At 40.7% G+C, this 12,240-nt stretch overlaps 1 protein-coding gene across 1 annotated transcript in view; it reads right to left on the bottom strand.

The window, feature by feature from the left end:
• Positions 1 to 12,240, bottom strand: part of chrnb1 (cholinergic receptor, nicotinic, beta 1 (muscle)) — a 36,177-nt gene that overhangs the window by 5,920 nt on the left and 18,017 nt on the right. The window contains exons 8-9 of the mRNA XM_085140525.1: positions 11,911 to 12,134; positions 2,925 to 3,100 (exon numbers count right to left, since the gene is read on the bottom strand). Of these exons, the coding sequence (XP_084996651.1) occupies positions 2,925 to 3,100; positions 11,911 to 12,134 (400 nt within the window). The remainder of the gene's footprint in view (positions 1 to 2,924; positions 3,101 to 11,910; positions 12,135 to 12,240) is intronic.

The raw sequence follows: 12,240 nt of genomic DNA, 5'->3' as shown, positions 1-12,240 counted from the left end.
TCTCAGGCAGGACAGAGGAGACAGCTGCTTGGTATTCTTTGCATGAAATTAGAGGTTTGCAACGCAGCGCTGCCACCGCTGCTCATCCTGCGAGTGTGGCAGGTGAAGAATCTGTGACCTAAGAAGGATGAAGTCCTATCAGGTTGAGAGAAAAGGAAAAAAGGGAGGGGGAGACACAGTGTGGCCTCTTAACCCCCTCCTCCCTTTTCCCTCCCGTACGGCTCAAAGCAGCACTTCATCAGCGAGAAGTAAATGAGTATTCAGGAGACTAATTCAACTAAAACTGGCTGCGTCTGGTGCCAAGACATGCACTAAACCCAATTAAGAGAGGCGCGCGAATGTACGCGTTTACCCAAGAGAGATACTGCTGTCTCATCAAATTCCTCTAACAGAGCCCCTCCCCCCTCACTGTTCGTTCACCTAGACAGTGACTCTAATGTGTCAGAGTCCATTTGGGTGGGTCATTATTGTTTTAGCAAAGATTCTTTTCCTCTAGACATATCTAATTTATCCCAGGAGAACAGATTGGGGGACAGCTACACACTGTGAAGCAAACTTCATGGTGTATTGTGAGAGCAGCAGGAATGCACGTTAGTTGACAGTGTCGTATGGCTGATTGGGAAGACATACAGGTCCCCATCTTATGTAAGTACTTAAGGAAGGTCAAAAAATTTTCATGCACAAAGGATCGAGACTGGGGTTACTGTAATTCAATTTGTTGCCAAATTGTGAGGCAACACTGGCCTGCATCCAGCTCTTTACTCAACATCATCGGCAGCCCTCTGTGGAACTTTTGATGTAAACCTGCAAACTCCGTTTCAGTGGAGGTGTTTGGGTTTAAAAGCTATATATATATATATATATTATAACATCTCAGAGTACTTTAAAGACCTTGGCGGTAGTCATTACTGACACTCAAGACATCTGTCACTGAATAAAACAAAGGTCAGAAAGACCTCTCAGAAGGAGATCTTAAACAGCCAATCTGTTCCTTCTTTGCAGCAGCTCCATAAATGATGATTTGACAGTTTAAGCTTCAGTAGAAAGGGCATCGATACAATATGTGACAATATGAGACTTCAAAGAAGATATTTTAGTGCATTTAGTAAAATATTTTGTAAGTACATAAAGTATAGTGGATGAAGTAAAGTGCATTTAAATACAAACACACACAAACTCCCTGGATCTCTCAGTGTAGATAAAAATGGAGATGCAGGAGGAGAAGGAACAGATGTGATGTGATAAAAGTTTATTAAGAGCAATGACAGATGGAGGCTGGGGAAACCAAGGCTTCAGACATAACCTACTATATGAACTTGAGCCTTAATTAATGCATTTAATGTGGAATCAACCAGTAACACTGGCAGCAAACCAGCCCCAGAGCATGATGCTACCACCGCCATGCCTCACAGCTGGTACTGTGTTACCTTTAAATCCTCACCTTTATTCTAAACATGCCTCCTGTCATTGTACCAAATAGCTCAGTGTTTGTCTCATTGGACCATAAAACCTTTCTGGCTCGGCTTGTCCAAATGAACAGCTGCAAATTTTAGTCGAGCCTTGTTAAGTTAAAAGACAATGAACCTCCATCTCCGTTTATTAAACAATTTAAGTGTTTAATTTGAGTCTGTATGCAGACTTCTGACCCTGTGTGGAATAGAGAAACCTGAAAATAGTTTTTGGACCCAATTCTTGTTTTAGTTAGTTAAACCTTGTATTGGATTATGGGATGATACAAGCGTTTCACATGTGTTTATATATGTTGTCTTTTCAATTCTCTCATCAGGAAAACTGCCACAAAAAATTGAAGTATTTTTGTAAAACATGAGTGAGCTAAAGTGCATCCATAACTTTCCTTTACACATATTTTGGTTTTGATTTTGTTAAATAAATAATGACACTGTGTAATATGTTGTATTTTTGTCATCTGAGCTTGTATTTAAATCTTTCTAGAACCATAATAATTATGTCCTGATATATAGAACCTTAGAATTGAAAGGTTCTATATTGATGTGCACCTTCGTTTTCACATGACTCTAAATATGTGAGAATGTGGAGAGGGTTCTCATATTCTGAATAAATGTTCTCAGGTAGTGTAGAAAAGTCCTTATATCTAATGAACAGGGATTCTTTCTTCTTCTTCTTCTTCTTTTTCCTTATTGTGAGGCAGAAAACATTGGATAGATTTCGTTGGCCTCACTGAGAGAATATATCATGCAGCACAAAGTAACCTAATAAATGTGTGCACATATAGGTGACAGAAGAGGAGAGGAATTACTTCTTGCGCTGCAGCTGCTGCTATTGTTATGGTAGCATTTGGTATCTTTAAATATGGTGTCTGTCTGTTCAAGAGGCTCTGTGCTTTTAAACACTGTTGAATTTAATTCAAAGTGAAAAAAGCACCTATAATATAACAGAATTTTAATTTGTCCCAAGTTGAGGTGGTAAGCGCTAAGGAGGAAACCTGAACTTCTATGAGTGCAAGGCTGTGTAGACACTAAAGTGATATATATTTGAATCCATTTCGACATGACATCAAATCAAATTTGTTTATTCTTAATGTATTTGATCTTATTTTACTGCACAAGTATTGTTTCTAAAGTAATATTTGGAAAATGCATCTAATGACATATATGTATAATGGAATTAAACTTATATACCAGTATGTGATTCACTTCAAGAATCCCATACGACATAACAGAGATAAGAGCAGTCGATTGCTTCTCATCCTACTAATGATGAATGGAATCTCTTCATATCCACCTGTCCGGGTTTTGCCTGAATCAACAACTGTTCACCCGCTCCACTTCACACATACTGTTTCTGGGTTCATTTGCTTTTTCTTCAAACATGCAGGCTAAACCAAATCCAGGCACACTCACAACCACGAGAGCAAGCATGTGCACGTATACGCCTGGCTTTACCTGTTGGGTTTCGGAAATAAAATGGAAGAGTCAGGTTTCCGGATGAAGTATTCGTCAGAAGCTATGCTAATTGCAGTGACTTTTTTTTCCCGGCGGGGTAGGGTCTCCAGAGACAGGGGGGTCTCCACCTTTGGCCGCAGCATGCCCAGGTAAGGAGGGAGCATGTGGATGAAGATCTAGGTGGAGAGTAAAGGCAAAGAAGAACAGAGATACTTTTACAATTCCCATTAAAGACAGTTCGGCCAGAAGACTGTTTCCATGTGGAGAGATCCTCAGGTTTTGGGAACAACCTCACCTACTTTCAAGACTGCGTGGAGGGGGACAATGATCTGGTGAGGTGAAGACTCCAGCAACATTTAAAACACACGGGAACAGCTTTATTTGCAGACCAACGCGTTTCAGCTTGTGGCCTTCATCAGGGTTGCCAAAACATCATGTTTCCATGCGCAGTCATTTAATAGGCATGTTGTATACAGCGCTTTGAGTACTCCGGGAGAGTAGAAGAGCACTATATAAGAATCAGTCCATTTACCATTTACCATATTTGTCAGCATGGCTCTGTTCTAGGGTTTTCCTGCTCTTCATGCAAAGTATAAAGTGTTAAATGTAGAAGCAGGAGCTGGGTTGGAGGCGGTCGCAAAGCAGCTTGCAAATGTGATACTGGGATTTCCTATTCCTATGGAGCGGGAAGTTACTTAAATTTGAATTTCTGACTATGTAGACATTAACATGTATGTGATTTTCTACAATTTATCACAGTGAATTGCTGTATTATCAGAAAAAGACTGCATGCAATTGCCAACATGCAACATTTCTGGCAGGTTTTTGGTTGGTATGCTCAAAAATCTCATTTTCAAGTAAGATAACTTTTTTCTGATTGGCTGATTGATTAGTTTAAATTTAAGGGCATAAGTTGGACTAGAAGTTGATAACTTGCAATATATGTTATTTCAATACACAGCAAATCACAAAATGTTGCAAAAGTCACATTAATACCGAATCATGAATGAAGTATTGTGTTAATATCATATTGTGGCATATCTGGTGATTCCTGCCCTCCCTAGATTAAATAGTGCGCCTTATAAAAGATCAGCCTTGCCTTCAGATGCTGTGGACTGGCTCTGAGATTGGTTCATTTGCTGGAATTGTTGCTAGGCTTTACTTTGTGGCCTGTCTGAGCAAACTCTATGCTCATCTTCAGAATTTAGCAGTTTCGAGATGTTAAAAAACACATTTCATAGCACTTTCATTTATGAATGTGTAGATGTGCATTTCTTTTGCTGAAAAAAGACCACAGAAGGTTATTTGCTGTATATTTTCAGTCAATAGCTTGTTAGCACTCACACCTCATGGATCCATCATCTTTGCTGGCATTAAAAGTCCATTTGTTTGAAATCTTGTTTCGTGATTAAGGGGACAGCTGGAGTGCGCTTGCCCTGTATTTGCCTATTAGGGATGACAAATAGTTCTAAATATTGAATTTTGCAGTAAGATAACCTTTGAAAGCAGTTGCTGCTGAATGATGTGGGTGGAGAAACTAAATGGGTAATGCTTTCCAGTTCTTCAAAGTCTCCTTTCGAGGTTTTCTTCGAACACAGTACATAAGTCTGTGTGCTTCAGTGGGGCACAAGGATTCAGGCTGTCCTGGGCACAAGGGAGTGTAATTAAAACAGAAAAAACTGTTTGATAGGACATGATAAAAATTAAGTGCGTTGAGTCTTCATCAGGAGCTGTCGGACTTGGAGCTCCTTTGATATCAATATCAAGGGAGTCAATGATAAAACAGCACGTCGGGGTTGAACTTTAGCCTTGATCAATATCATAAATGCTGTAAATGGCTGCTCTATCTGCTCTTTGAAGTGCTTTCATATTCTTTTTGTGAAAGAACTCCTGGCTCACCAGTATTGACAGATGGATGTCAATAATAGCCCCCTGGCGAGGAACATAAACTGGCAAAAACTCAATAGCGAATTTAATAGTGATTTTTGAGTTCATTTACAACCAAATGTCCACGCCTTTATACAACTTCCAGTATGCGTCAGTTTCAACTGCTGTTTCTGCCATGTTTCCTAGCTCTCAGTCCCAGTTTTGTTCACTCCCACAGCAGCAGCAAAGAGTAGATGGTCACAGACAGAGTTGTTGGTGAAGAAAATGGAGCATTTGTAGGAAAATCTTTCTCTCAGGAGTTTGTTCAGGCCAGAGTGGAAGTGGAATGTGTGAGATTTCAAGTCAGAAATGCCGAAAGAAACACAGACGGACTGACTGGGACATTTATGAACATTTTCCATAGAAATAATACGATGGCACTATCAATTAGACATTCAAAATATTGTTAGTAATTATCATAGATCATGCAGAGAAATGTCAGAAAATCCCCAATTGTCTCTCAACTTTCTTCCTTACTGATACTGTGTGACATCTGTCTGATTTCCCACAGCTTGGCTGACAATGAGCAGTGAAAATAAGAGAGGAAACAGCACCTCGGAGAGCAGCACTTCATCTACAAAGACCGTATTTGTCAGCAATGGCTGCTAAACCTCTGATAGTACTGCTGTTGAGTGTGTGTGGTGCTCGGGCAGACACCACAGAGAGACGTGAGCTCTGCACTCGAGAGCATCTAAAGCATCACCTGGTGATGGAACAGAAGGAGGAGGTGTCCTAGTCATCTGTAGTGACTGTCTGGAGAAAGAAAATGAAACACTGAATTCAGCCACCAAGATGGGGATGGAATAAAGAGCAGCACAGTTAATGTCTACCTAGAGACGGGCTGAAATGCTGAAATAGGATATGACCATATTTGGAGTGTCACTGTTAGCAGTGTCACCAGGTGCATCAGTAATTAACTGTGATATTAAATGTGCAACAAATTTTAGCAAGCAATAATGGGATTAAACAAAAAGCATACGTAGCAGAAATCTGAAGAGCCAGCTGCTTTGTGTCCAGTGTTGAGACTAACGAGTTATTAAGTAACGCGTTACAGTAACTACGTTATTATTGTGGTAACAAGCACGGTAACTAGTTATTATGCCAAAATCAGGAACGCGTTAGTCGTTACTGGGATTTAGATAGGGTCGTTATTCGTTACTTCTTGTGGTGGCTATCGCGGAGCTTCCACAGATTCAGTAACATTAGCAAGTGGTGGAGGCAGCAGGTGGATGAAGGAAAGGGGGCGCAGGAGGAAGAGACCCGAGGCGGCCGCCGGTCCGAGTATCAGGTGAACTGAACTTCAGGTAAGAAGTTATGACCTGCAGTCTGTCTGGGTCAGATATAAACCAAGTTTAGGTGAAGTTTATTTTTGTTATGCTGACTTTTTCGTACTGCGTACTAGCTAGCATGACGGAGTTTCTATACAGCTGGGCGGGTGCTATGTTACTGATGTTGAACTTTATTTTGTTCATAAGGTTAGTTATTAGAGTTGCCAACCATCCCGTAAAAAATGGAATCATCTGGTATTCAGAGAAAATATTACGCGTTTCGTATTGAGGTGAAAAGGAACCGTTTGTCCCGGATTTCAGCTACAATGAAAAAGACACAAAGCTGGATTTATTCTGTGACTTTGCTGCACAGCTGCCTCTTCTTCTCTCATTCTCCCCCTCTTTCTCCTGTTTCTACTTCAATCATGAAAACTGATCAATGATCAGCTGATTGGCTTTTCTCTCTTGGTTGTTTATCGCCCACTTTGCACCAGAAAGAGGAAACCAGCGGATGTTGCACTAAACGACAGCAGCACGTTTAAGCTTGATCAGCTGTTGTTAGAATTTATTTAATATTAATTTCTAGTATCAGCTGATGTTTGCTGGAGCCACAGCTGTGATGTCAGTTTGGATATGTGGTGAGAGGGAAACATGAGGATGAAACCAGGAGATGTCTTTACTGAATCATCAGAGCTGAACAGGTGATTGAGAAACAGGTTTACCTTTTAGGTGACATGAATGAGTTGAAGGGAAGTTATGAACTGTTTCTGAGAGACAGATAACACCAGGATCCTTTTCTAAGTAGCTGACAGCTGGTAACTGTGCAGGGGCGGGACTAGCAAAGTTTTGCCAGGGGGGCCAGGTAGGGCATTAACAGGGAGAGGTGGGCACAAAGAAATACTTTTCTTTCTTATTCTCATTTAAAATGTTTAGCTTTTAAAAAATAATTATCTGAATCTTACTACAAACGATTGATGCATATATACCATCAAAACAGTGAACATCACTGTCACAACAGCGTTTGTTTTCATTCAAAGGCTTTATGATTTTTCCTATAATGGCGGACCGGTCAGTCAAAACGGCTGACTTTTTTGTCCCAGTACAGCCCTGTATGCAGCTCATCTGCAGTCTGCTGTTACCTACATCTTCCTATTCGGAAGGCAGAATTTCCGAGTTCTGAGTACAATCAAAGCACCACGACTGCAGTTTTTGTGTTGGATGTAAAAAGCACACATGACGCTGTGACGTAGGCTAGAATCATGGCGGCGGTCAACGACGGTCCAGGCGTGGGATTTCTCTCGTGGAAATATACACATTATCTTTTCCTTTCTATTGGTAGGTGGCACAGTGCACTTGTGGCAAGTAAGCAAGCTAGAAGACTGGCAAAGTTATGGAAGCAACACATTAACAAGAGAATTCTGAGTAAAACCGAAGTTACTTTCCTTAGTAACTAGTTACTTTGAAAGTAACAAGTAACTTGAAGTAACAGAGTTACCTTTGATAGAAGTAACTAGTAATGTAACTAAGTTACTAATTTAAAGTAACTTACCCAACACTGTTTGTGTCTGAATACAAGCAAACACTGAAGGAGAAACATAACTTTAGGCCATAAAAAATTACCCCAGTACATTTCATACTAGTCATTAATAGGGATTAATATTGAAATCAGATATGGAAACAAACACCATTTAACAGGCTCTAGACAGCCTACTACATAAATGTGGTCATTTTCTCTGAGACACACTCACTTTAGGACTAGTGGCCATTACAGGAAGTTTTTTTCCTTAAACTTAAATATTTGTTCTTTTACTCGCTGATTGACCAGCTTTAAATTAGGTTTTTGAAACAAAGAAACAATAAATACAAAATTAATCATTAGTTTCTTTCTAATGTTTTGTGTCCAAAAATGTCTTCCTTTCACATTTCATTGTTTCTTTAATTACCCACGAGTAGGAGTGAAACAGAACCTATGCTCCTCCTTTTCCTCATCAATCCAGTGCCAAGCAGTTCAATTAAGCCACGGAAAACTGCCCAGTGTGTGGGAGCCTTTCTGTGGTGAATGTACCCTGAAACCATGACAGAACTTGGACCAAAGCACAGAGCTGCTGCTTAGGCCTGTAATTAGCTTCACACAATGTACACTGGGGGCAACAGCAACTGATGGAGGTTAATGGTATAACATGACGTTTAAAGTGTCGAGAACTATGTGGACCTAATTGAGTAGTCTGCCTCGGCCCACGCTAACACAGCTTTTATAGCCAAATTAATGCCAAAGTTTAATTCATGCATTTCAGGTGCACAGTCTTTAACATGATGACCCATTAGCTATTTGAATATACAAGACAGTGACCATTTTCAAGATGCTAAAAACTGCTGGTAAAATTCCTCAGGTTACTCATAAGCTTCTTTGTATCAAATTAGTAAACCTTTTTTCCCCAATTAATTTACTAAAGGGGAAGTAAAGGTACTATGGAGTAGAGGTAGTACTTTTTCTGTAAGCCACATCTCATGATTGGTCTTTTCATGTACAATCTAGTGTCTGAACTCAGCCTGACCATGTAGCCACCCTTTGCTTTGCACACTCTTGGCATTCTCTCAATGAGCTTCATGAGGTCGTCACATGAAATGTTTTTCAATCTTGAAGGAGTTCCCAGAGATGCTGAGCACTTGTTGGTCCTTTTCCCTTCACTCTGGGGTCCATCTCATCCCAAACCCTCTCCATTGGGTTTAAGTCAGGTGTCACTCCATTGCTCTCCTTCTTGGTCAAATAGCCCTCACACAGCCTGGAGGTGTGTTTGGGGTCATTGTCCTGTTGAAAAATAAATGATGGTCCAACTAAACGCAAACCGGATGGGATGGCATGTCGCTGCAGGATGCTGTGGTAGCCATGCTGGTTCAGTGTGCCTTAAGTTTTGAATAAATCCCCAACAGTGTCACCAGGAAAGCACCTCCACACCATCACACCTCCTCCTCCATGCTTCATGGTGGGAACCATAAATGTAGAGACCATCCGTTCACCTTTTCTGAATCACACAAAGACATGGTTGGTGGAACCAGTGATCTCAGATCTGGACTCATCAGACCAAAGCACAGATTTCCACTGGTCTAATGTCCATTCCTTGTGTTTCTTGTCCCAAACAAATCTCTCCTGCTTATTGCTTTTCCTTAGTAGTGGTTTCTTAGTATCTATTTGTAGCACTTCACAGTTTTAGCAATTTTCCTTCAGTTCTTAAAGTAATGATGGGCTGTCATTTCTCTTTACTTAGCTGATTGGCTCTTGCCATAAAATGAATTCTAACAGTTGTCAAATGGGGCTGTGTACCAGCTTGACTTCTGCACAACACAACTGATGGTCCCAACCACATTAAGAAGGCAACAAATTCCACAAATGAACCCTGAAAACCATTTCAGCTTCATCATCAAGCTCACTTAGACAAGGCCAAGGGTTTGCAGCGCTGTCAACAAAGCAAAGAGTGGTTACTTTCAGGAATCTAAACTATAAAACACATTTTGTTATTTATCACTTTTTTCTTTGCTACATAATTCCATATATCTTGCTTCATATCTTTCATGTATTCAGTTTGTATCTACAATGTAGAAACTGTTAAAAATAAAGAAAAAACATTAACTGAGAAGATGTGTCTTGACTTGTAGTGCATTTACTGTACATATCCTAATCAGGAGTTCAACATTTTAACAGCTTGTGTGAGGAAGCTGTTGATTAGTCTGGAGATTCTGCCTTTTATATTGTCATGATCCTGAGTCCGTGACTTAGTGATTTTGTGTTTGGTGTATTTATTGTTATTATTTTCATTATTATTTGTGGGCTGTTTTGGGATGGTTTGTGTTTTGTGTTTTAGATACTGGGTTTCTGGGTTTGTGCTCCCTCTGTTGGTCCCTGGTGTTAGTGTTCCCCTGTCTCGTCAGGTTAATCAGGTCCAGCTGTGTCTCCCACCTGTGTGTGTGATTTCCTAGGCTGTATCCCAATTCAGGGTCTGCACCCTTAAAGTACGCAGCCTCAACGATCCTCGAGGGCCACGTACTCAAAGACCGCTAAGGCCAGAGGTGCGAGGATTGTGAAATGGGACGGTCTAGCCTCCGTTGCGCTGCCCAGGTTGCCTAGCAACCATGATACTAACAGCTGGAAACGTTTCATACAGCTTTGTTTGACAGAAATGAAGGAGAAAATCTTTTGTTCATTTGTTTGTTTGTTTCTACATGAGCTTTGATCATTCTCTGTAAGATTAAGGTCAGCTATTGAACGGCGTATATTTAAAGTAAAGGCTTTAAAACCAAGTTAGTACAAACGTCACTAATGTCACATAACTTTGCCGACATGTGGCCAACAGTAATGTTTTCATGTTCTTCATTATTAAACATTTGCACATAAATAAGTGACATAATATTCAGTACTTACTTAAAGTTTACTCTTCGGGTGCCCCTCATCCGCCTTTTTTTCCGGCAAAATTATCCACACCCACCGCCGCGCTATGCATTCTGGGATATGTTGGGCCACGAAGTCTACACCGCCACGTCCTTAAAATTCAGGGAAATGAAGGACGCATTTGAGGGCCGCATTTCGAGCAGCCTTCGAATTGGGACAGCCTTCGTCGCGTCGCTGTGACGTAATCGGCCTTAAAATGCGGCCTTTAAGGCTGCAGACCCTGAATTGGGATACAGCCCCAGTGTCCCTCTGTGTATTTATAGTGTGTGTTTGCCTCTGCATTACTCTGTGAATACCCTGCATGCTCTCCCTGCTGTCCTTCCTTCATGTTCAGGTTTGTTACTCTTTGGTTCAGTTTCGCACAGTTTAGGTCATCCTTAGTTCTGTTTTGCCATCCCCACTTTATGTTCGGTATTCTTAATAAATCACCCTCACATCTGAATAAGTGCTGCATTTGAGTCCTCCTTCCACACATCACACGGCTGCTGCCCCAGTCGTGACATATATTCCATGACCATCTGACTGAGGACAAAATAAAGTGAATTCACAGAAAGTTAATTCTGTTGATCTGGACGCAACCTGCAAATGGACTGAATCTACTTTCTAAGATTTGTAATAAAAGTGTCATCAAAAGATCATCGCTAGGCCTGTGACTATCAGGAGTAGACATGCTTGAAGGAAGTTGGTAGGTGTAGGTTGGTTGTATATATGATTCACTACATTCAACCAATTTCTAATACATATGGAAAAATGTGGGTCTAAAAATATCTCTTTAGTCTAGTCTCTTTAGCATTCGTGCAATGTCTTGTTGCAATTATCTGGTGTTTTTTAACTGTCATTTAAACAAAACCTATAACATATTGAAGTCTTGTTGAAGTTGGAAATGCAACTCACCTTGGAGTTGCATAGATAGATAGATGGTCTCTTGGGTCATCTGCCACACTAATTAGAGTTGATGGTCCTAACCTACCGCTTGCTCTACTTCCTTGCTGACAGATAATTCAATGTTTAGAAGTTTTTTTCATTCATCACATAGCCTCCCAATTTCCCTCTGTCCTTTCCAGCTCTCCTCACAGACGTGCTGGCCACTTAATGACTTGCCTTAACGTATTTTAACAATGCAAATTAATATTCTGACAACAGAAAGAAAGATTGCTTGTGCTTCTGGGCTGTTCTGGCATAAATGAACAACCTACAGTATATATGCAAGACACTGTAACAACACATACTAGAAAGACAAAAACAATTTCTTAAGAGACACAGATATTATTTCCTTTCAGAAGTCTTGTATGATGATGTGCCAAGCAGGCAAAAATTAAGCTTGTGTGACCCTGAAATGTACGCTCACCTTGCGGACCCACATTGGCATCATGTGGGTGTTGGGAGAGCGATGGTGGAGGTTGAGGACAACCACGCTGAGGATGACAGAGAATGTGACCAGGACCATGGTAAACATGATGTAGTTGACGATGATGGGAACACCCAGCGAGGTCTCGGGGATCTTATCAGCCAGCAGCAGCAGGAACACAGTGAGTGTGAGCAGCACATTGATTGACAAACCCATCTTCTCACCTTGCAAAGAAAAAAAAAACACAATTATTTAGGAAAGTCAGAAACACAGCGCATTTCTTGTTCCTGTGTTACGACTCATTAAGCTTTACCGGGCCAAGGTTTGTTC

Source organism: Neolamprologus multifasciatus, chromosome 3, assembly GCF_963576455.1.
Source record: "Neolamprologus multifasciatus chromosome 3, fNeoMul1.2, whole genome shotgun sequence".
Classification (NCBI taxonomy): domain Eukaryota; kingdom Metazoa; phylum Chordata; class Actinopteri; order Cichliformes; family Cichlidae; genus Neolamprologus; species Neolamprologus multifasciatus.
The sequence above is the reverse complement of the archived record's forward strand: the minus strand, read 5'-3'. Positions and strand labels throughout refer to the sequence as shown.